The sequence below is a fragment of the Carcharodon carcharias genome, chromosome 21, assembly GCF_017639515.1.
Source record: "Carcharodon carcharias isolate sCarCar2 chromosome 21, sCarCar2.pri, whole genome shotgun sequence".
In the NCBI taxonomy this organism is placed as follows: Eukaryota; Metazoa; Chordata; class Chondrichthyes; order Lamniformes; family Lamnidae; genus Carcharodon; species Carcharodon carcharias.
This window is the reverse complement of record NC_054487.1, coordinates 23551535-23577672: the sequence shown is the minus strand read 5'-3', so window position 1 is coordinate 23577672 and position 26138 is coordinate 23551535. Positions and strand designations below refer to the sequence as shown.

The 26138-nt window shown below is 41.6% G+C and overlaps 1 protein-coding gene across 2 annotated transcripts in view; it reads left to right on the top strand.

Annotated features, from left to right (window-relative positions):
* kdm5a (lysine (K)-specific demethylase 5A) overlaps nucleotides 1-22352 on the top strand; it is a 224200-nt gene extending 201848 nt beyond the window's left edge. For both annotated transcript variants that reach the window (XM_041215725.1, XM_041215724.1), the window contains 5 exons: nucleotides 3682-3825; nucleotides 11694-11856; nucleotides 17835-18055; nucleotides 19055-19453; nucleotides 21057-22352. In XM_041215725.1, the coding sequence (XP_041071659.1) occupies nucleotides 3682-3825; nucleotides 11694-11856; nucleotides 17835-18055; nucleotides 19055-19453; nucleotides 21057-21263 (1134 nt within the window). In that variant the 3' untranslated portion in view covers nucleotides 21264-22352. The remainder of the gene's footprint in view (nucleotides 1-3681; nucleotides 3826-11693; nucleotides 11857-17834; nucleotides 18056-19054; nucleotides 19454-21056) is intronic.
* The last annotated feature ends 3786 nt before the right edge of the window (nucleotides 22353-26138 follow it).

Genomic DNA, 26138 nt, shown 5'->3' with positions numbered 1-26138 from the left:
AAATCTGTGTCCTCTGGTTCTCAAGCTTTCCACCAATCCGAGAATCATAGAAAATTTATGACACCATTTAGCCCATCAAGTGTCAGATGATGAAGAGCTACCCTGCTTAATCCCACGTTCCTACTCTGGATCCATAGACCTGCATGTCACAGCCCTTCCAGTAGATACCAAGTATTTTTTAAATGTGAGAGTTTCAGCCTCTTTCACCCTTTAAGGCAGAAAGTTCCAGCTCCCTACCACACTGTGTGAACAAATGTTTCCTCACCTCCCCTCTAATCCTTCTACCAATTACTTCCAATCTATGTCTCTTGGTTTTTGACCCCTCTTTTAAGGTAAATAGGTCATCCCTGTTTACTCTATCTAGACCCCCCTAACTTGATATACTTCACCCCTCAGCCTGCTCTTTTCCAAGGCAAACGCCACCAGTCTATCTAATCTTACTGCTCATCTTTTTCAGTCTTAGCAACACCCTCATAAATCTACTCTGCACCCTCACCAGTGCAATCTCATCTTATATGGTGACCAGAACCAGACACAGCACTCGAGCTGTGTTGTATACAGTTCCAGCATAACCTCCTTGCTTGGACTAATAAAGGAAAGCATGCTATATGTTGCAGTATGCAACTTATCAACCTGTCCAGCTACATTTTTCCAACTGACCAAACTATTTGTGCAATCTAAAGCAGCCTCTTCACTGTCGAGCACATGGCCTTTATCAAACCACACCCCCCCCCATCCAAATTTGAGTCCTAAATTATTAACAGGTGACAAAAAACAAGGACCTGAGTACTGAGCCCTGTGGAATTCCACTGATGACCATCTTCCAGTCACAAAAACACCCACCAACCATTACCCTTTGCTTTGCCAGTAGAAACAGTTTCCATCTACCTATTCTATTTGGACTCCTTATAATTTTGAACAGCTCCATTAAATATTCTTCCAAACTTCTCTTTAAGAACAACCCTAGCTTTTTCCAATCTGTTCACAGTTCCTCACCCCTGGAACCATTCTCATAAATAGTTTCTTCACCCTCTCTTAAAGCCTTCACATCCTTCCTAATATGTAGTGCCCAGAATTGAACACAGTATTGCAGGTGAGGCTGAACCACTATTATATAAAATGTTCATCACAATTTATTTGCTTCTATACTCAAGTTATAAATCCCAGGATTTAGTAAGCCTTTATTTTCACTTTTTTGATCCTCCCTGCTATTTTAATGATTTGTGTACATATATCCCCAGATCTCTCTGTTCCTGTACCCCCTTTAATTGTGTTACACTATTTGTTTGTTCACATGTGTGACTGATGTAGGAGTCAGAGGAATACCAATGATATACGAATAATACATAGATTATTTATTGTAACTTTAGTTGGAACATATACACAAACCACAAGTACAGAAACATGTTTATAAACCTCTTAAACAAAAACAGAATTACCTGGAAAAACTCAGCAGGTCTGGCAGCATCGGCGGAGAAGAAAAGAGTTGACGTTTCGAGTCCTCATGACCCTTCAACAGAACTGATAAACAATTCAAAGCCTTTTATAAACCTCTTTCTTGGTCGGTCTACACCCACAGCTCTCAGGTCATGTGAGACGTGACATCACTTCTTACAGTGACTCTTCATGATCCCACAACAAACTGTACTCATTAGTTTATGTTATCTCTCCTTGTTCTTCCTCTCTCACTGTATCATTCTGTGTTCTGCCAGCCTATGTGCTCCTGAAGTCTATCACTACTCCTTTTGTGTCATCTACGAATTTTGAAATTGTATGCCCAAATCTATGTCATTACTATAAATTCAGAAAGGTAGGGGTCCTAGCATTGGGGAACCATACTTATATCTTCCTTCAGTCCAGAAAACAACCATTTACCTCGATCCCTTTTTCCTCTCACTGAGTAAACTTTGTCCCTTTTATTCCGTAGGCTTTAACTTCACTGACAGCCTTATTATATGGCATTTTATTCAATGCCTTTTGTAAGTCCATACATACCTCATCAGCCTCGTCAACTCTCTCTGTTACCTCATAAAACTCAATCATATTAGTTAAATATGATTTGCCTGTAACAAATCCATGCTGGCTTTCCTTAATTAATCCGCATATGTCCAAGTTAATGGCATTCTGAATTATTGTTTCTAAAATTTCCCACAAGGTTAAACTTTCTGGCATATAATTGTTGGGTTTATCCATACACCCTTTTTGAACAAAGGTTTATCATGCTGCAGTCTTCTGGCACAACCCCTGTTTCTAAGGAGGATGAAAAAATTATGCCAATCCCTCCGCAATTTACACCCTTACTCTTCTTTACATTTTGGGTCGAATCTCATCTGGTCTTAGTGACATTTTAAGTATGGCCTTTCCTTCCTGCACCACCTCTTTATTAGTTTTTAGCTCATCCAGTATCTCAACAACATCTTCCTTTATTTTCACTTTTTTGATCCTCCCTGCTATTTTAATGATTTGTGTACATATATCGCCAGATCTCTCTGTTCCTGTACCCCCTTTAATTGTGTTATACTATTTGTTTGTTCACATGTGTGACTGATGTAGGAGTCACAGGAATACCAATGATATACGAATAATACATGGATTATTTATTGTATGACTTGGGCAGCATCTTCCTTGAGAAAGACAGATGCAAAGTAATTTAGTACCTCAGCTATGCCATTTGCCCCCATGCGTACGTCTTTAATCAGTCCCACTGTCGCCCCTTTAAAACCCTTTTACTATTTATATGCCAGTGGAAGACTTTTGGATTCCCTTTTGGGTTAGATACCAGTCTTTTCTCAAACTTTCGCGCTCTGCCACTTATTTCATTTTTCCCTTTCTTGTCTGAACTTTTTTTATATTCAGCCTGGTTCTTATACTTGTTTATCTGTTAGAGATGATGGTCTGTTTTATCCCGTAACTGATAGAGGAGTTGGCTCTGTTTCACCCTATATCTGATTTCCCTGTTTTACTGTATCTGATAGAGGAGATGAGCTTTCAGCCACATATCCACACAACCACCCGTTTCTACCTCTGTAGCATTGCCTGACTCAGCCTTTGCCTCAGCTTATCCACTGCTGAAAACCTCATCTATGCATCTGTTACTGTAGATTTAACTATTTCAATTGACTCCTGGTCTGCTTCCCTAGTTGTACGCCCTGTAAACGTTTGTTCATTCAAACTCCTGTTGTCCATGTCCAAACTTGCACCAAATCCCATTCCCCCATCTCTCCTGTGTTCCCTTTCCTATATTAGCTCACTGTAAAGCAATGTCTTGACTGAAAAATCCTTATCTTAGTTTTTTTTTGTTTCTTGGTCTTTCTATGGTTTCTCTGCTTTGCATCTCTGTAATCTCCTCCAGCCATTCAGGTTCCCCCTCCCGCCCCAGATCTCTGTGTTCCGCCAATTCTAGCCTACTGAGCATTCCCGGATTTAATATTTCCACCAATGGTGACCCTGCCTTCAGCTGCCACGGCTTTAAGTTCTGGAATTGCCTCCGTTATTTTCTCCCCACCTCTCAACCTCTTTTTCCTCTTTGAGGACACTCCTTAAAGCCTATCCCTTTGACCAAGCTTTAGATTATCTGGCATAATAGCTCCTTACTTGGTTCAGTGACAAATGTTGTTTGGTAAGGCGAGTTGTTGTTGTAAGGGAGTATCTGACTGAGCAGTGCTTTAATTCTATCTACAGGAACATTTGCAGAGTGTCCAACAGTCTGCTTTCAGCAGGAGCATTGGGAGTTTGGCAAACTCACCCAGAAAATCTCTTGAATTAGAAGAGGAGGAGACAGACTCTGATGATGATATCAGAGACACGTATCGCTATGAGAAAAAAGTAAGTCTGTACTTCAGTAATTGTGTTCATGACTAGTGATATTTGCTGCAAGTATACAGTGGTTTTGATGAGTAAACTGATGTTTTGTTCACTTGTTAGACAGATTCAGTGCCTGTTGCATTAAGCAACTTGTTTTCTCCATGATATTTCCAGTAAAGGGCACAACAGGAACGGTATTCGCACAGAATCATTATGGCGTAGAAGGAGGCCATTCGGCCCATCATGTCTGCACTGGCTGAGCATTTTAACTTAGTACTAATCTCCTGCCTTTTCCCTGTAACCCTGCACATTGTTTCTATTTAGGTAACCTTCCAAAGCCCTCTTGAATGCCTCAATTGAATCTGTCTCCACCACACTTCCAGGTAGTGCATTCCAAAACCTGACTACTCGCTGTGTCAAAAAGTTTTTTCTCACTTGGCATTTGCTTCTTTTGGAAAACACTTTAAAACTGTGCCCTCTGGATCATTTCTCCTCTACTCTGTCCAGGCCCCTCATTATTTTGAAAACTTATATCAGGTCTCCTCTTAGCCTTCTCCTCTCCAAGGAAAACAGTCCCAACTTCGCCACTCTTTCCTCATAACTGAAGTGTCTCATTCCTGGAACCATTCTTGTAAACCTCTTTTGCAATCTCTCCAATGTGTTCTCATACTTCCAATAGTGTGGTGCCCAGAACTGTACACAACACTCCAGCTGAGGTCTAACCAATGTCTTACATAAGTTCATCATAACCTCCCTGCTCTTGTCCTCTATGCCCCTATTAATGAAGCCTAGAATACTGTACGCTTTAGTAACAGCTCTCTCTACCTGTCCTACCACCTTTAATGATTTATGTACATATACACCTAGGTCTCTCCGCTCCTGCACACCCTTTAGACTTTTACACTGTCTATGTGCTTTGTACCAAAGTGTATCACCTCATTTCTCCGCATTGAGCTTCATCTGCCACCAATCTGCCCACTCCACCAATGTGTCAATGTCCTTTTGAAGTTCTACACTTTCCTCCTCACAGTTTACAATTCTCCCAAGTTTTGTGTCATCTGACTTTGAAATTGTCCCCTGTACACCAAGATCTAGATCATTTATTTATATCAGGAAGAGCAAAGGTCCCAATACCAACCCCTGGGGAACTCCACTACAAACTTTCTTCCAGCCTGAAAAATACCCATTAACCGTTACTATTTCCTATCCCTCAGCCAATTTTGTAGCCACGTTGCTACTGTCCCTTTTATTTCATGACCTATAACTTTCCCCTCAAGTCTGTTGTGTGGCACTATATCAAACGCCTTTTGGAAGTTACACCGCATTAACGGCCTTGCCCTCATCAACCATCTCTGTTACCTCTTCAGGAGCCTAGCACATCAGTACAAAAATAAGGCTACAATCTTCAGTACAAAAATAAGGCTACAATCTTCAGCCAGAAGTGTGGAGTGGATGATCCATCTCATCCTCCTCCAGAGGTCCCCAGCATCACAGATGTCAGTCTTCAGTCAATTCAATTCACTCCACACGATGAAGAAACGGCTGAAGGCACTGGATACTGCAAAGGCTATGGGGCCTGACAATATTCCAACAATAGTACTGAAGACTTATGCTCCAGAACTTGCCACGCCCCTAGCCAAGCTGTTCCAGTGCATCTACAACACTGTCACCTACCCGGCTGTGTGGAAAATTGCCTAGGTATGTCCTGTACACATGAAAAAGCAGGACAAATCTAACTCGGCCAATTACCGCCCCACCAGTCTACTCTCCATCAGTAAAGTGATGGAAGTGGGTCATCAACAGTGCTATCAAATGGCGTTTGCTTAGCAGTAACCTGCTTACTGACGGCAAGTTTGGGTTCTGCCAGGGCCATTCAGGGCCAAGCTTCTGACCTCGTTACAGCCTTGGTTCAAACATAGACAAAAGAGCTGAACTCCCGAGGTAAGGTGAGAGTGACTGCCCTCGACATCAAGACTGCATTTGACAGAGTGTGGCATCAAGGAGCCCTAGCAAAACAAGTCAATGGGAATCAGGGGGAAAGCTCTCTGTTGGTTGAAGTCATACCTAGCACAAAGGAAGATGGTTGTGGTTGTTGGAGGTCAGTCATCTCAGCTCCAGGACATCACTGCAAGAGTTCCTCAGGGTAATGTCCTCGGCCCAACCATCTTCAGCTGCTTCATCAATGACCTTTCTTCCATCATAAAGTCAGAAGTGGGGATGTTCACTGATGATTGCACAATGTTCAGCACCATTCGTGACTCCTTAGTTACTGAAGCAGTCCTTGTCCAAATGCAGCAAGACCTGGACAATATCCAGGCTTGGGCTGACAAGTGGCATGTAACATTTGCGCCACACAAGTGTCAGGCAATGACCATCTCAAACAAGAGAGAATCTGGCCATCGCCCCTTGATGTTCAATGACATTCCCATCACTGAATCCCCCACTATCAACACGCTGGGGGTTACCATTGACCAGAAACTGAACTGGACTAGCCACATAAATACTGTGCTACAAGAGCAGGTGAGAGGCTAGGAATCGTGCAACAAGTAACTCACCTCCTGACTCCTCAAAACCTGCCCACCATCTACAAGACACAAGTCAGGAATGTGATAGAATATTCCCCACTTGCCTGGATGAGTGCAGCTCCCACAACACTCAAGAAGCTTGACACCATCCAGGACAAAGCAGCCCGCTTGATTGGCACCACATCCACAAACATTCAGTCCCTCCACCACCAATGCACAGTAGCAGCAGTGTGTACCATCTACAAGATGCACTGCAGGGATTCACCAAGGCTCCTTCGATAGCACCTTCCAAACCCACGACCGCTACCAATTAGAAGGACAAGGGCAGCAGATAAGTGGGAACACCACCACCTGGAAGTTACTCTCCAGGTCACTCACCATCCTGACTTAGAAATATATCGCCATTCCTTCCCTGTCACTGGATCAAAATCCTGGAACTCCCTTCCTAACCGCACTGTGGGTGTACCTACACCACATGGACTGCAGTGGTTCAAGAAGGCAGCTCACCACCATCATTTCGAGGGCATCTAGGATGGTCATTAAATGCTGGCCCAGCCAGCGAAGCCCATACCACATGAATGAATAAATAAAAAAAAAATTTTAAATCACTTAAACTTTTAAATCCTACTTAATAAATCTTACCAAAAAGTTCAGTAACTACTTTATTCTAAACTTTAGGAGTAACTACTTTATTCTAAACTTTAGGAATAAAATAAACCATAAACACTTACTAGATATTCACCAGATACTCACCAAACAGCTAGCTTTTTCAGCCAGTCAAACTGCCTCTTTCCTGTGATGTCACAGATTTTTTCACTCAGCGCAGGCCAGTTCCGAGCAGCTGACAGGTCCGCCTCTCCAACTGCTCTTCCCCAAGGTGAGTGATGCAGGCCGCACTCCCCGGGTTGTATTTATTCTCTCTCCGCTCCATGTATCTCCCGCAGGTCCGCCGCTCTAACTGCTCTTCCCCAAGGTGAGTGATGCAGGCCGCACTCCCTGGGCTGTATTTATTCTCTCCCCGCTCTGTGTATCTCCCGCAAGTCCGCCTCTCCGATTGCTCTTCCCCAAGGTGAATACTCTTCCACTGAGCAAGTCCATGCCAGCTGTCTCTTAGTCCAGTCCAGTCAGTCCCATTCACCCAGTCTATCCCCATAGCCCTGCAGGTTTTGATTATTTGGAATTTTGTACCTCAGAGGGCTGTGGAAGCTCAGTCATTGAGTATGTTCCAGACAGAGATCAATCGATTTCTGGACAATAATGACATCAAGGGATATGGGGATAGTATGGGAAAATGGTGTTGAGGTAAACGATCAGCCATGATCTAGTTGAATGGAGGAACAGGCTCGAGGAGCTGAATGGCCTACGCCTCCTATGTTCCTTGGGTTTTTTTCCCCCTCAAGTGCCTATCCAGTTTCATTTTGAAATCATTGAGCGTCTTTGCTTCCACCAGCCTCGTAGACAGTGAGTTCCACGTCATTGTTACTTGCTGTATTAAAAAATTTGGCTACATTTTTAGCATTATTATAACTGCTTCTAATTTCAGGGAGTTGAAAAGGACCTGATCCAGGTGGATTAGAAGCCAGGATGATTTGGTGTAACAGTAAATGATCAAAGAGGAGGCGGTTCAGAAACAGGCTAGAGATGCACTTATGTGTGGGAACCCAGTTCCCTGCAAAATTCAAGAGATTTAAATGAAACAAAAAACTGGAGGCTTATGTTATATGTCAGGTCCAAACATGGACAAGAGAGCTGAATTCAAGAGATGAAGTGGGAGTGACTACCCTCGACACCAAGGCATCATTTGATCGAATGTGGCATCAAGGAGCCCTAGCAAAATTCAAGTCAATGGGAATCAGGTGGAAAACTCTACACTGGTTGGAGTCATATATAGCACAAAGGAAGATGTTTTTTGGTTATTGGAAGCCGATCATCTCAACCTTGAAACATCCCTGCAGGAATTCCTCGGCCCAAGTGTATTCAGCTGCTTCATCAATGACCTTCCCTCCAACATAAGTTCAGAAGTGGGAATGTTCAGTGATAATTTTACAGTGTCCAATACCATTCTCAACTCCTCAGATAATTAGCTGTTAGTGTCAGTATTTAGTAAGACCTGGGAAACATTCAAGCTTGGACTAATAAGTTCAGACCACACAAGTGGCAAGCAATGATCATCTCCAGAGAGAAGCTAACCATCTCCAGTTGACATTCAATGGCATTACCATCACTGAATCTCCCACTATCAACATCCTGGGAGTTACCATTGACCAGAAACTAAACTGGACTAGTGACATAAATAGTGTGGCTGCAAGAGCAGATCAGAGGCTGGGAATTCTACAGTAACTCACCACCTGACTCCCCAAAGCCTGTTCACCATCTACAAGGCACAGGTCAAGAGTATGTTGGAATACTCTCCACTTGCCTGGATGAGTGCAGCTCCTGACACCATCCAGGACAAAGCAGCCTGCTTGATTGGCACCCCATCTACGACCACCTCCCTCCACCACCTAGGCACAGTGGCAACAGTGTGTACCATCTACAAGATGCATAGCAGAAACTCACCAAGGCTCCTTCAACGGCGCATCAAAATCATGGAAAATTCCCTTCCTAGCAACATTGTGGGTATACCTGCTCCCTAAGCTCCTGAGTAATTCAAAAGAGGCTCAAGGCTTGAACATATTCCTTCTGTTTGCAGTGAACAGGTCCCTATGTATGAATGAGCGTAAATGAGCCACATTACCATCTCAACTGATTATCTTCAATTGGTTGCTCATGTAGCTAATAGCACACTCAGGATTGTTCAGCAAATGCTGCCCAATCATGTAATCTTATCCAACAGTGTACATTTTGTTTTGGGTTTTGCAAGCATGGACTGGTTGAGTACGGACTGTACGCTGCCTATTACGAACAACCGAAAGAATATACTGTTTGATTTGATCAGTCAATTATTGGGATGTACGACCAATGTACCTGGTGTCACACTGGCACTGAAATTCATACAGGACATTGATCAATTGTGTAGTTGGCGAATGTCATCTTGGAATGATGGCGGTCTCCTGTTGGTGGAAAATACCACTTGTGTAGCCACTGCATAGTAGCAGCATGAAATGGCGCTCTAATGTGTTCTTCAAATTTTTGAGATATTTTGCCTTTCCAGAATAATTTTTAAGAGTGAAAGTGGCAGCCTTTGACCCATTTGCAAGTTTGCACATTACACAGCAAACAATGATCTGATCAGAAACAAAAACAAAAAATGCTGGAAAAACTCGGCAGGTCTGACAGCATCAATGCAAAGAAAGACAGAGTTAACATTTCGAGTCTGTGACACTCTTCATACAGACATATGGACTTGAGTCATGCGGAGTTGAAATGTTAACGCTGTTTTTCTCTCCACAGGTGCTGTCAGACCTGCTAAGTTTTTCCAGCATTTTTTGTTTTTGTTTCAGATTTCCAGCATCCGCAGTATTTTGCCTTTATCTTAATGATCTGATCAGGATAGCTTTGCGCACTCTTGAATTACCTGGGAGGCTGGAGGGCCTATAGTTCCCTGTTGCTTTCTCCTTGGCAACACCTCAGCCAATCAGAGTCACCTTGTCAACCAGTCAGCACATTCTTCTCGTGTGGTGTACATTGTTGTTTGGAGGTACAGAATTTGAGTATTGCTGGTATTTCTGAAGAGTGCAAGACAAAATGTTTAAGCATGTCTCTTTTTTTTCAGCAGTAGTGTAAATTTTTGTGTCTCTTTATCAGTAATATTCAAGTTCTGTACTATCCAGAGAATTAAGTCAGCTTAACACTGGCGGTAAAAAAAAATGATGGAATAAAAGAGAGAACAGAATAACATATAGAAGCAAAAAAAAAATAGTGAACAGTCAGTATGCATTTCAAAAGGGAAATCTTGCTTGACCAGCCTAATTGAATTTTTTGAGAAGGTAGTAGAGAGAATAGACAATGGTAATGATGTAATTTACCTAGATTTCCCAAAGGCCTTCAGTGAGGTGCCCCATAGCAGACTAATGAATAAGGTCAGGAATGTGGAGTCGGATTCAAGTGACAATGGATCGCTCGCTGGTTTCAAAACAGAAAACAGAGAGTGGGTGTAAAGGGTAGTTAATCAGACCAGCAGAAGATGGGAAGTGGTGTTTCACAATGCTGTTTCCAATTTACATTAACAATTTTGACTTTGGAATAAAAAACAATTTCTAAATTTGCAGATGGCACCAAATTGAGTGGCATAGTCAATCACTAGGACTGCAACAAATTACAGGAAGGCATGGATAGACTTGCAGAATGGGCAAATAATTGGTCAGTAGCATTCAACCCAGATATGTGAAGTGGTACATTTTGGTAGGAAATACAGGGAGGTCAATTATCACTTGAATAGTGCAAGTCTAGGTGGGGTAGAGGAACAAAGGGATCTTGGATCACAGATACATCAATCACTAAAAGTTCCGCCTCAGGTTAACATAAAAAGAAAGAAAACCAAGCACTAGGTCTTATTTCCAGAGGGATAGAATTGAAAAGGAGGGAAGTTAAGCTAAATCTGTATCAAATCTTGGTTAGACCGCACTAGAGTACTGTATCCAACTCTGGGCATCAAATTATAAAACAGATATAAGAGACACTGGAGAGGGTGCAGAGAAGATTTACAAGGATGATCCAGAGATGCTTGGATAAACATGCTATGAGAGGATTGACAGGCTGGGTCTCTGCTCAAAAATGAGGACTGAGGAGTGACCTAATCGAGTTAAGTAAAATGATGAAAAGTTTTGATAGAGTGGATACAGAGAGGAATGTTTTCTCTTGTGGGGAAGAGCAGAACTAGTGGCCATCAATATAAGATAGTCACCAAGAAATCCAATAGGGAATTCAGAAGAAATGGTGAGTGCTACCATAGGTTGAAGTGAATAGTATAGATGCTTTTGCGGGGAAGCTAGACAAACAACGAAGAAGGGAAAAGAGGGTTATGGTAGTAGATTTAGATGAGGAAAGATGGGAGGAGGCTTAATTAGAGCATAAATACCAGCATGGATGGGTTGGGCTGAATGGCCTGTTTCTGTCTCCAGTGAATCATATGTAACCCATATTTTCAGAAAACCCCTTTAAGGCCTTTTAAAACATTTGATTCCCAATGCTAACTCATTCTTTCTTCCCTGTTAATCTTGCTCAGTTTGAATTATATCCTTTGACCCTTAACTGTAATGTGCTTAGAAAGTTGTATAAATCTGGTAACATCCAGTAGTTCTAATTGTCGTATGTTGTGGAGTGTCCAATACCATAGGCTGTGAATTAACCTTGTGTGAACAGATGGCTAATATATATTTGCGGAGTATTAGTCTCAAACTGAGAGTTTTCTTTGTTTCCTAGGATGGTGCCAGCAGTGTATCGTCAGGCAGCTTGGAACCAAACCTGTTCTGTGATGAAGAAATTCCAATAAAAGCAGAGGAAGTGGTGTCACATGTGTGGCCAGCCACACCATCTTTCTGTGCAGAACATGCTTATTCTTCAGCATCAAAGTCTTTCTCGCAAGGTCAGTTTGACTGTTTTGTACAGCACCATCCTGTTTAATGTATTCTTGCTCGCTTGTTGGCATAAGGTGACATATTCAGCCATAAGGAATTGCTACATATAAATTTTGTCAGTTGCTTTCCGACACTATTATTTCTGCATGCTCCTTGTCAACCTTCAATTTTGGAATTCCAGTTAAGTGTATTGTTTGATGATCATTTACATTAATGTATTCAAACGTGTCTCCAGATGAGAGCACAGTCCATGTTACACATTCCTAGATCAAATTTGTAGCACTGATTGGGGCAAGTTGCTGGTTGATTCACAGCTGGAGAGAAGATATGGGATCCTGCTACTCACGTAATTTTCTTCTCTTGACAGAAATTGAAGAGATCTTCTCTTTTATACCTTGTTTCACCCTCTTGCCTCCCCTTTGAAATCCTTGTTATCTATCACACCACAAGCCCAGCCCAAATTTGCACCTCCCTTTTTCAGCACCCTTTCAGAACTTTCTGCAGATGTGGTAGTACTTGTCAGATGTGTTTCAGAGCAACTGACTACCACCAGATACAGCATTTTGAAGCAATGTCTGGCTGAAGCATAGAAGATATCTGATTTATATTGAACTGGTCATGATATATTGGGAAAAGTTGAAGTTCATTCCTGGCCAAGACCCATGCTGACTTCTCCCCATCTTCTCCTTAACTTCTGTACCGAGTGACTCAAACCCACCCCCACCCCACCCCCCACCCCCGGGAATTTTACAGGTCCTTGGCGAGGCCACATCTGTGTACAGTCTAGTCTCCTTATTTCAAAAAGGATATAACTGTGTAAGGAGCAGTTCAGAGCAGGTTCATTCAACTCATCCCTGGGATGGAGGCCTTGTCTTATGAAGCAAAGTTGAACAGGTTGGGCCTGTACTCATTGGAGTTTAGAAGAATGAGAGGTGATCTTATTGAAACATACTAGATCCTGAGGGGATTTGATAGGGTGGATACTCGGAGGATGTTTCAGAATGCTCCCGATTCCTCAACGGACTTCTCCCAGTCCCACAGACTCTCCAAGGAGGTGTGTTTTTTTTAGGGCTTACAAAAACCAAATCAGCACGTGAAAATAGTGTACAGGAAGGAATACGGTTTTCCTGTGGTCCTCACAATGGGAACCCTGGCCTTGAAAGAGGCACATGGGTGTTTTGCACCCCAAGCCTTCTCAAGCTCCATAAGGCCACATGAAAATTATGTGGGATTGGGTAAGCATAGAAAAATTATTTATCCAGCAAAAAACTAAGTTCAGCATTTAGTGACCAATTCACACCTCCATTAGTGACAAAAATCCAGCCCTATATCTCTATTGATAAGGTCCAGGCATGCCTTATTAACCACTTTCTCAATCTGCCCTACCACCTTCAACAATTTGTGCCTCAATAATCCTAGGGAGGTTATTGTACTCCTGCATCCACTTTACAATTGTACTCTTTTTATATTGTCTTTCCTTGTTCTGTCTACTGAAATATATCACTTCATACTTCTCTGCATTAAATTTCATCTGCCACGTGTTCACCCATTCTACCAGCCTGTCTATGTCCTCTTGAAGTCTTATCACTATCCTCCTCATAATTCAAAATGCTTCCAAGTTTTGTGTCAGCTGCAAATGTCGAAATTGTGCCCTGTCATGTCAACATCGTTAATGTAGATGAAGAAAATCAGTAGTCTTTATACTGACCCTGGAGAGCCCCACTTCCTCCAGGTCTGATAGTTTCCTGTCACTCAGCTAACTTTGTATCCAAGCTACCACTGTCCCTTCTATTCCATGGGCTTCAGCTTTTCTAACAAACACTTTATCAAATGCCATTTCAAAGTCCATACACCACATCAACCACATTATCCTCAACAACTTCATGAAAAGCTTCATCTGTCATGGCAGGTCTCTGTCACACTTTTTGGAGATGAAGGCTGTGGGATGAGAAGGTGCAGGATTTGCTGGCCTCTATTTTTTCTGGGCCTTCTTCAGCCAGCTCAGCTTTCTGTTGTTCCTTGTCTCTCCCAGTGCCCCTCTGAAAAGTCATCCTTTGTAGGTCCTTGCCATCAGCGACTGTCTCCCAGTTGCCCATGTCTATGTCCATCATCTTCATGTGTTGCTTGCAGCAAAGCAGTGGACATCCAGCAAGTCATGGCCCAGTAGTCAGTTCACTCTTTGAGCATACAGCCATCCAATGAATGTGATTGAGCCATCACAAGCATTGTTGGCTTAATTCCATTAATGCACACAAATTATCTGCACACTCCAGATCTGCTGAATTAATGACCTTTTCCCAGTTAGGATTTGTTTTAATTCATCCATGGGATGTGGGCGTCGCTGTCTGGGCCAGCATTTATTGCCCATCCCTAATTGCCCTTGAAAACGGCAACTTGCCTGAAACAGTCGAAGATCAGTATGTGATCATACTGAATGACCAGAGCAGGTTCAACTATGGTCAACTCCTGCTCCTCTTTCTTATGCTTGATTTCAATGACCGTGTTGTTAGCTTCGAACTAGTCAGCACTTTTCCATTTTTTTTAAGTTTCCCATATGTTTGGAGTGCAGTATTATAAATGGTGTCTAAAAGTATGTTCCATTTCACTTCTGCGTTCTGTATGGGATTGCTTTTGCAACTTTTGGCAATATCATCTTCCTTGGTAACGATAAATGCAAAGTATTCATTTAGTACCTCTGCCTCTCTGCACAAATCCCCTTTTTGTCCCTAATTTTTGCAAGGGGATTTCAGTACAGGAGCAAGGAAGTCTTGCTGGAATTGTATAGAGCCTTGGCAAGACCGCACCTGGAGTATTGCGTGCAGTTTTGGTCTCCTTACCTAAGGAAGTATATACTTGCCATAGAGGGAGTGCAATGGAGGTTCACTTGACAGAGTCCTGGGATGGTGGGATTGACCTATGAGGAGAGATTGAGGAGACTGGCATGTATTCTCTCGAGTTTAGATGAATGAGAGGTGATCTCATTGAAGCATACAGAATTCTTACAGGCTGAACAGGGTAGATGCAGGAATGATGTTTCCCTTTGCTGGGTGCAGGGTCTAGTCTAGAACCAGAGGACACAGTCTCAGAATAAGGGGCAGGCCATTTAAGACTAAGATGAGGAATTTCTTCACGCAGGATGGTGAATTTTTGGAATTCTGTACCCCAGAGGGCTATGGAGGCTCAATCATTGAGTACATTCAAGACTGAGATTGATAGATTTTTAGGTGGTAAAGGCATCAAGGATATGAGGATAGCGTAGGAAAATGCTGTTGAGATACATGATCAGCTATCACACAGCAGGAAATACGGCCCAACGCTGGCTAACAGAAGGAGAGTGTGAGATCCAAAGAGGAGTCATATAAAGTTTCCAGAAAAAGTAGCAAGCCTGAGGATCGGGAGTAGTTTTGAATTCAGCAAAGGAGGACCAGAGATTGATTAAAAAAGGAAAAATAGTATGAGAGTAAACATGCAAGGAACATAAAAGCAGACTGTAAAAGCTTCTAAGTATGTAAAAAGAAAAAGATTAGTGAAGACAAATGTAGATCTCTTACAGCCTGAAACAGGAGAATTTATAATAGAGAACAAGGAAATGGCAGAGCAATTGAACAGCTCCTTTCATTCCGTCTTCACAGAGGAAGACACAGATAACTTCCCAAAAATACTAGGGGACCAAGGGTCTAGTGAGAAGGAGGAATTGAAGTAAATTAGTATTACTAAAACAATAATGCTGGAGAAATTAATAGGACTGAAAACCAATAAATTCCCAGGGCCCAGTAATCTACATCCCAGGATACTAAAGGCCATGGAAATAGTGGATGCATTAATTGTCAGCTTACAAAATTCTATAGATTCTGGAACAGTCCTGGCAGATTGGAGGGTGGCAAATGTAACCCCACTGTTTAAAAAAGGAGGGAGGGAGAAAACAGGGAATTACATACCGGCTAACCTAACATCAGTAGTAGGGAAATTGCTAGAGTCTATTATAAAGGATGTGATAAAGGACACTTAGAAAATATCAACGGGATTAGACAAGGTCAACATGGATTTGTGAAAGGGAAATCACGTTTGACAAACCAACTGGGAGTTTTTTGAGGATAACTAGCAGAATAGCTGAGGGAGAATCAGTGGAAGTGGTGTATTTGGATTTTCAGAAAGCTTTTGATAAAGTCCCACATAAGAGGTTAGTGTGTAAAATTCAAGCACATGGAATTGGGGGTAATATATTGGCATGGATTGAGAATTGGTTAGCAGACAGGAAACAGAGTAGGAATGAATGGGTCTTTTTCAGAATGGCAGGAAATGGGGTACTGTAGGGATCAGTGCTTGGGCCCCAGCTATTCACAATATATATCAATGATTTGGATGAGAGAACCAAATGTAATATTTCCAAGTTTGCTGACGACACGAAACTTGGTGAGAATGGGAAGGATGTTAAAAGACTTTGATGCGATTTAGACAAGTTGAGTGAATGGACAAATACATGGCAGATACAACATAACGTGGATAAGTGTGAAGTTATCCACTTCAGTAGGAAAACTAAATGGCAGAGTATTATTTAAATGGTGATAGACTAGGAAATGTTGATGTACAAGGGGTCCTGGATGTCCTTGTACACCAATCACTGAAGGCAAGCATGCAGTTGCAGCAAGCAGTTAAGGCAAATGGTATGTTGGCTTTCAATGCGAGAAGACTTGAGTACAGGAGCAAGGATGTCTTACTACAGCTGTACAGGGCCTTGGTGAGACCACACCTGGAGTATTGTGTGCAGTTTTGGTCTCCTTACCTAAGAAAGGATATATTTGCCATAAAGGGAGTGCAGCAAAGGTTCACCAGACTGATTCCAGTGGGCCGACTAGGCCTGTATTCACTGGAGTTTAGAAGAATGAGAGGAGATCTCATTGAAACGTACGAACTTCTGACAGAGCTGGACAGACTGGATGCAGGGATGATATTCCTGGCTGGGGAGGTCTAGTTCAAGGGGTCACAGTCTCGATGCGGGGTAGACCATTTAGGACTGTGATGAGAAACTTCTTCAATCAGATGGTGATGAACCTGTGGAATTCTCTACCACAGGAGGCTGTGGAGGCCAAGTCACTGAATATATTTAAGAAGGAAATAAATAGATTTCTAGATTCTAAAGGTATCAAGGGGAATGGGGAGAAAGCGGGAGTATGGCATTAAGATAGAGGATCAGCCATGATCATCTTGAATGGTGGAGCAGACTTGAAGGGCCGAATGACCTCCTATTTTCTATGTTTCTGTGATCAAGCTGAATGGCGGAGCAGACTTAAGGGCTGAATGGCCTGCTGTTCCTACTTTGATGTTCCTAGAAGGCTCCACCTTTTACCACCCCTTTACCTTTTATTTGCCTACAGAAGACAATTGGATCCCCTTTTATGTTGGCTGCAAGTTTCTTCTCATACTCTCCCTTTAGTGCTCTTTTTTCACTTCCTCTCTGAATTTTCTACATTCTGCCTGGCTCTCACTTGTATTATCAACCTGGCACCTGTCATACGCACTCTTTATCTGCTTCATCTTCCCATCTCTTTCATCATCCAGGGAGTTCTGGTTTTGATTGGCCTACCTTTCCCCATTGTGGGAATGTACTATACCTGAACTATCTCCTTAAAGGCAGCCTGTTGTTTGATTACAGTTTTGCCTGCCAATCATTGATATTAATTTACCTGGACATGATCCGTTTGTATCCCATCGAAACTGACCCTTCCCCACCTAAACCTAATGATGCTTTGATCACAGTCCCTGAAATGTTCCCCTGCTGTCACTTGGTCACTTGGCCCACCTGATTTCCTAGAACCAAATCCAGCAATGCCTCTTTCCTCATTGGACTAGAAACAAACAAAAATCTTCTGAACACACTCTTCCCCCTCTCTGGCCTTTACAATATTACTATGCCAGTCTATATTAAGATAATTAAGGTCCCCCATTATTGTTTTTGTGCATATATAAAATCTCTGTATTCTTCCAGGTACTGGAACGCCACGGAAACAACCACGGAAGACACCATTGGTGCCACGTAGCTTGGAGCCCCCAGTCCTCGAGCTATCACACAGTGCGAAGGTTCAGCTGGAGGAGCTGATGATGGTGGGAGACCTTCTGGAAGTATCCCTAGACGAGACACAGCACATTTGGAGAATACTGCAGGCAACGCACCTTCCTGCTGAGGACAGATTTCTGCATATATTAGAGGTATCTCCAGTAACCCATTTCCTGATTCCCTTTCTATCCTTGAATTGAAAGGTGGGCAGTTCTTCATCTTAGATCTGTGCAAGTAAGTTTTCTCTGGCCAAGCATCTGGAAATAAAAGGTGAAAGAAGCTAGGCTTCTATTCTCCCAAAGCCAAAGAGCAAACTTCCTGATAACCTGAGTAAAGTTTCTAAAATTAATAGGAGAAGTTGGTCATTCTGGGAAAGCTTCTAAATACCAGGAGACACCAGTTCAGAAGAAAGGAAGGTTTTCCACCCACTGTATTAGAGTTATGGAATAAGTTATGAGGGAATGAAGGGCAAACAGAAGTATGAACAGGGGAAAGTGAGAAGTGAAAGTTTGTGGAAGGTTTGAAAGATTTCATAGAATAAGATGGAATCATAGAATAGTTACAGTGCAGAAGGAGGCCATTCAGCCCAGCATATCCATGCTGGCTCCAGTCAAACTCCCCACCTTTCCCCCATAGTCCTGCAGTTTACTTCTCCTCGGATAATATCCAACTCTCTTTTCAAAATCACAATTGGGTTTACCTCCACCACTCTCTCAGGCAGTGCATTCTAGATTCTAACCACACGCTGCATGATAAAGCTTTCCCTTATGTCACCATCGCTACCTTTGCCAGTTATCTTAAACATGTTCACTCTTGTTCTCGATCCTCCCACCAACGGGAACAGTCTCTTTCTATCTACTCTGTCCAGACCCCTCATTATTTAGGATACTTCTATCAAATCTCCTCTCAATCTTCTCTTCTCCCAGGAGAACAGCCCCAGCTTCTCTAATCTATCCATGTAACTGCAGTTCCTCATCCCTGGGACCAATCTCATGGCAGAGAAGTGGTGGCACGAGACTGATAATAGGAAAAGAGCTGCCTTGTGACCCTGTGTTCTTCTCTGTTTCCTGTGTAATTGAAATACATGTCATTCTAAGTTTCCTGATGGCAGAATTTCCTTTTCTTTCCTCCCCTGATAACTTGTGTTTTAGGATGATGGCCCAGAGGAGAAATCCATCAGAATTAAAGTCAAGGATCCCTCTGATAAAAAACGAAAGCGAAAACTGGATAAAACTGAATTGTTCTTAGGGGAGAGCAAGAAGTTAAAGGAACTGAGAAAATTCGACAAGCCCAAAAAGAAAAAGCTGAAACTGAACCCTGAGAAAATGAAAGAACAGACCAAACTAGGGAAGAAATTGGGAAAAGAAGAGAAAGAGAAAGAGAAGAAGAAAAAAGAGAAATCCAAAGAGAGTGCTGAGAAAATATTAGAGAAGAAGAAAGAAAAGAAAGTAATTTTACCAGCTCGGGAGGATTGGTCTGCAGCAGAGGACTCGGAGGATGAAAATGCTGTTTGTGCTGCGTTGAACTGTCAGCGGCCCTGTGGAGAAGAGGTTGGTTAGTAGATATATTGTAGCATCAGCAGCCGCTAGTTCTGCTCAGAGCCAGGAGCAATTCATATTGCAGTTCAGTCTGCCCTTGGCTGAGTCCTTTCCACTGGTACAATGGATACCCCATTTAAAATGCCTCTCGTGCTCTCAGTAATGGGCAATGAGCTCCTTCTCCAAAATAGATATTATTGGTCTGTTACTCGTACTTATCCCCTTCACAGTTGTGAAAAGGATGCTTGTTGGTTATGTATCATAGCGCCATTGTATTTCTGTATATTCAAGATCTAATGTACTATGCATGAGTAAATTAATAACCGGTGAATGGCAATTTGCTAGTTTAGCATTATTTTAAGCATTTTTATATTGCAAAATGAATATGTTTTTAACTTTAGAAAGGAAAAACAGTAACATTTGGATTTTCAACATTATAATCACACTATAATTTACTCCAGTTACTGTAGCAGTCATGTTCCCACATGTTTGCCTAAGTGCACAGAGGTATCCTACCCCTTCTGGATCCTGTTCGCAGAGACATTGTACCCAAATCAACTCCCATTATCATCTTTCTTTTTCCTCCTAATTACTCCCCCACCCCACTCGCCAACCCTGCCAGCCCCTAGTGCTTCTCCCAGCTCCCATCCCTTTCTCTCTCCTTCATTGCCATCCACTTCTATTGTTTCCTCATGTCAGCTCCTATCTGACTCCTGCGACCAAAAACTCCTGATATTGTGAGAACCCTAAACACAGTGCACACTATTATTATCAGACCTCGGTCAGAGTAACAGTGTGAAATGCATGGATCATTCTTAACTGAATGTTATTGGAAAACACGCAGACCTAGCATAGACTCATGACCCAACCCAATGTTTCTTTTGGCCTGCAAGATTGAGTTAGATCTGCTGTGAGTGTGTTGCTCTTACCAGTTTCACCCTGTGCATCTTAATCTTTAAACAATAGCAGAGTACTGTGGATGCTGGAAATCTGAAATAAAAACAAAAAATATTGCAAATACTCAGCAGGAGTTCAAATGAAAGATCACAGACCTGAAACATTCACTCTGTTTTCTCTCTCCATGGATGCTCTGTGACTTGCTGAGTACTTCCAGTATTTTCTGTTTACATTTGTAGTATTTAAACCTGGACTACGTTCCAGGGGAGGTGGTGGCGTAGTGGTATTGTCAGTGGACTAGTAATCCAGAAACCCAGGATCCAGGGACCCAGTGTAATGCTCTGGGGACCTGGGTTCGAATCCCGCCACGGCAGATGGTGGGAGTTCAATTTGAGTTCAATAAAAATCTGGAATTAAAAGAGTAATGATGACCATGAAACCATTGTCAATTGTTGTAAAAACCCATCTGGTTCACTAATGTCCTTTAGGAAAGGAAATCTGCCGTCCTTACCTGGTCTGACCTACACGTGACTCCAGACTCATAACCGTCTCTTAACAAGAGCAATTAGGGATGGGTAATAAAAGCTGGCCCCCATGAGTGAATAAAAAAAAAATTGCTTTGTTTTCTGTTGAAATTAATGGATAGTCCAACTTTTGTGTTATGTGACAGAAAAGCTAATAATTTGCAAATAACATTTCCTGGGTTTTTGTGCTGCAGGTCGACTGGGTGCAATGTGATGGCGGCTGTGATGAATGGTTCCACCAGGTCTGTGTGGGTGTCTCTTCTGAGATGGCAGAGAATGAGGATTATATCTGTACTGCATGTACCAGGCAAGTGGCTCCTGACATCAGAGCAACTGGGCAAGAGCTGACTGGAATTTACACTGCCACATCTTTCTTGGAGGATTCAAAGGACAGCAGCTAGTCCCACGTTACTGACTTTCATGGAAGTATTGTCGAGTTATTTGCTTTAAACAGGACCATGGTCATAACTGATGTGCACAGCACTCTGCCAAAAATGCCACGCAGCCACATTTTTAAGGACAGGTGTGAAGAATATGGTTAAGAATAGTGTTGTGAAAAAAGGTGAGGTTAGAGACAATTCTGTGCTCCACAGTGTGAGAAAAATGACGCTGTCATATTTGGTGGAGCTGGAATAGTAGGATGGGGAAAACCACAACAAGGATAGCTGTGGGGGAGGGGCAGCAGGGTTACCAGGGGACCTGGTAGAAGGGGTGCTGGGGAAGAAGTAAACCAAATGGAAAGGGAACTGGGGGATAGTGGTGGTGGGTGGAAGGGAAAACAAGAAGTGGGTGCTTAAGTGAGGAGTAGAGGGCCAGTTTCCACAATACATCCCCCTTGGGGACACGGAAGAGGGCAAGAGCATCATTACTTTTAAAACCTAAGTATTTAATCTTTCACACCTTTTAAAGTAATTTTAATTACATTGAAATCTGTTTAGTCAGTTTAAAATTGGCCTTTTTGCTTACACCTTCGGCATATTTTGACGAGCTTCATAGCTGGCCCTTTGAAAATGTAGGGTGTGTTACAGTCAGGTGTTGGCAGTTAATGTCCTCCCTGCACCATCTGGAGTCTGTCTTGGATAACATGAGTTGTAAGTCTGCTGCAGAGATATTTTCAGATGCTGTATATGTACAGTGAGCAACAATACCTCAAATAGAGTGCACACATGAGATCACATTTAATGGAGTGCATGCACCAATTATGCCTTGGGACCCAGCTAAACTAACGGGAACAAACATATTCTTCCTAGGTGCCCAGTAATTTTATGTATTTATGCAGGTTTTGCTGTAAGATACTAGGTTGTTTAGACTTTTTTGCAGAAGTTTTTTTGTTTTATTTATCTTTTTTGTTTTTTTTCTAAACTTGTTTGAGAAATCGAAAATCTTTTTTTGTCTATGTAATATGTATCAGGATGTAATGTCTTTACCTGTGTCTGAGGAGAAAAACGCTTGTCGCAACTTACACACAGAATACAGCAACCCTAACAACTGATGGCTTTCCTTTTTATTTGTTGTGGGATGTATTTTTATGTGCACTGAAATAGAATGTACATCACACTTTGAACCCTTCAGTCAGACATTTTTCTAAAGCAACAGCGCTCACACTGACACTGGGATTTGGAATTTCTTCCTCATTCATTCCTATGCTAGTTTCCCCCATTGCACTGTTGGAGCTGATATTTGTGGTAGTCTCCCTTGTCTTGATTCCAAATGATGCCCACTTGCCCAATTTGCAATCTCTATTGATTATCAGCTCCTTCATGCCCATTAAATTTCACTGTAGCCTGCATGTATAGCATTAGAGATATGAAGGAATACAAAAGCAAGATACTGCAGATGCTTGAAATCAGAAATAAAAAGCAGAAAATGCTGGAAATACTCCAGGTCAGGCAGTATCTGGGAGAGAGAAACACACACCACTGACACTACCGAGTTCACGGAGCACACAACGTTGGCACAACCACATTTGGGGAATGCACAGCGCCAATACTACTGCATTCAAGGATCTAAACAACTCAGAGAACACAAGAGTACAGCAACAAATTTCAGAGCAGACAGTGCTAAATGCTTAAACGTACCCCACAGCTTAAACTCCACAACAGAACTGTCCACTTTGATTTCTGCCATGATTTCCCTCCCATGGTCCCTCTGTATACAAATTATTTTTGCACTTCCATAAAATTAGTAGGACGTGAAATTGAGGTAAATATTTCATGCAAGAAAATCAGAACTTTTTGGAACAAAATCGACTCAATTTCTTTGCTGTTTCATAATCGCACTAGTATAGGAAAGAAAAAACCTTTAGCTTGTTCAGATAAGCACTTAATGGAAGAAAATGGAAACTTTTTGAAAATGACTCACTTTTTGGATTTTGTTCCTGTCTTTGTAGAGGCCAGTAACTTTTAAAAAGAAATTCTAACTCCCAGTTATTAATTGAAAGAATTGCACCATGAGGTTTTGTGTTTTAAACAAAAACTTCTACTATACTGATTGTGGATTCCGCAGCTCAGGCCTGGGCCTCACTGCATTCTTGTTTAGTGACTCCAAATCAGAAACATTTCCGGTTTCTGATAGCCCTCTGCTACCGGTTCCAGCTATTCACAGCTCCTGACAGATTCTCTCTTTGCCTGTCTCAAAGCTGCTCCAAAGCTGACTTCAACTGTCTATTTCTGTGAGAAATCACACAGAAGAAACACAAAACCAAAAAGAAACCTCCCTGTAGTCTATCCCCACAGCGATGTGTCATGCCTGGAATGTCCTGGATAGAGATTTAAACTAATTATCTTTACCTTCAAAACATAGGACCCACATGAATAATTCCTGTTGTTCATTGTTTTTGCACCTCTAACTCTTACCCCTTTAAATAAACACGAACCATCCTTTGAATTGTAATCACCTTTGGGGTGTTTACCAATTTCTCCAGTCCAGGTTTTTCCATTTAAAAATTCAGTTCCTAAAACTAAAAGCTATACTCCTAAATTATGTGAATCATCAAATTAGGTATTCTAACAACGTTCATAAATGTTGTAGTAAAGCACATGAAAATCTTTCAAAAGGACATTCAGAAAACTGGTAGATGAAAAAAGATTTTTTATTGAAATAAGCATTTTATGCAAGAAAGGTAAAACTTCTCGAACAATGCAAAATTCTGGAAATTTATAAAAAATAGACCATCATGAAGGAAATTAACTAAGTGACATTAGCATTTTATACAAGAAAATAAACCATTTCAAAAATGACTTTTTGTACTTTTTTTAACTCGGTCAGGTGAGCACTTTGTGCAAGAGGTTTCAAAGACAATCGTTTTTTTCCACTTTCATAAAAACAGCAGTACATGAAAGAGTTTTTAAGAGGTGAGCATGTTTTTTTTTTGCAAGAAAATCAAACACTTTCCAAAATTCCCAGAACCAAAACCAATAGTGGTACACTACACAACTTTTTGCAAGGAAATGGAAATGTTCTAAATGTCGCTAAATACATTTTTACATACACATTTTTTCAAGTAATGCAAAATTTTTCGAAAATGACAATTTATTTTTGGACAATCATAAATTAATAGTACATCACAAAGGTTTTTAACTAAGTAAGGAAGATAAGCACAATTTGTAAGAAAATAAGATCTTTTCAAAATGACTCAATTTTTTGGGAGGTTTCAGAAAAAAATCACAGGAACATGTTTATCTCAGTGATGGGCAATTATTCCAAAGAAAATCAAAGTTTTTCAAAAACAACTACATTTTGGGTGAGGCATTTGTAAAACTCGCAGTCCATCAGAAAAAAACTGAACTCCACGAATTTTGTAAAACATCCAAACTTTTTGTAAATAAATCAAACCTGTTAGACAAGCATAAAAAACAGTAGTAGATCGTTAAAAAAACTGTTTAGCTAAGTTCCGTGCTTTTTGCAAGAAAAACAAAAACGAGTACATTTTTCCAGGGGTGGGGGAGGGGGCATTCAGAAAAATAGTGATATGTCCCAAAAATGTTTCACATTGAGAGATGAATTTTTTTTTAAAAACAAGAAAGTCAAACTGTTTTAAAAACACTCAATTTGAAAAGCGGTAGTATATCACAAAAAAAACCAAAGTGTTGGAAAAATTCAGCCGGTCTGGCAGCATCTTGTGGAGAGAGAAACAGAGTTAACGTTTTGAGTCTCTTATGATCCTCAACCAGACCCCCAAATTTTTGGTGCAATCTGGTTAGAGACCAGTAACATTTTGTTTCAAGTAAACGAGGTTTGAGATCCCAGGTACTTATTAAGAGACTAAAGCCACAAGATTTCACTGTTTTTGAGCAAACAAAATGAACTTTACTGTACAAAGTCAGAAAAGTAAAACAATTTATACAATGGCTATCTTCTACTCTAACATTAAGAATCCACATAAGGTATGTGAGAGTAAACAGGCAAACTGATTGAACACACCACGCTGCACAATAAATGGCAGATGCAACAAAGACATTTCCTACTGCTTTCTCAGCAACCCACCCAGACGTCAGTGTCCACTGTGAATTACAGAATCTCGTTAAAACCCTGTCTCCATCAGGGAACCTGCAGGTTAGCTCCAATTGGAAGGAAGTAAAATTGGTAACGGGAGGTAGAAAACTGGCAAGTGAGATTAGAAGGCAGGTGGAACGCAGCTGAGCATCTGCTAAGCTTAGAATGTGGAATAATGTCAGAGACCTACCTGAATGTATGCAGCATTCACAACAAGGTGGATGATTTGAAGGCACAAATAGAGGTAAATGGGTATGATCTAACTGCCATTACAGAAGCAAGGCTACAGGGTGACCAAGACTGGGAACTGAATATTCAAGAATATCTGACATTTAGGAAGGACAGGCAAAAAGGAAAAGTTGTCCTCCTGATGATGAGGGATGGGATCAGTACATTAGTAAAGGAGGATCTCAGATCAGAAGAACATAATGTGGAATCTGTTTGGGTGGAGCTAAGAAACAGCAAAGGGGCAGCAAACATTGGTAGTTGTTGTTTATCAGCTACCAAACAGTAGTGGTAGTGTGAGGCATGGTATTAACCAGGAGATTAGAGAAGCATGTAGCATGCGTAATACAATACTCATGGGTGACTTCAGCCTGCACATAAACAGGGTAAACCTAATCAGTAATGCCATGGAGGAAGAGTTTCTGGAGTGTGTTAGGGACGGTTTTCTAGAGCAGTATGTTGAGGAATCGACTAGAGAACAGGCTAGTATTATGTAACAGAAAATGTGCTAATTAATCATCTTGCTGTAAAAGAACCTTTAGGGATGAGTGACCAGA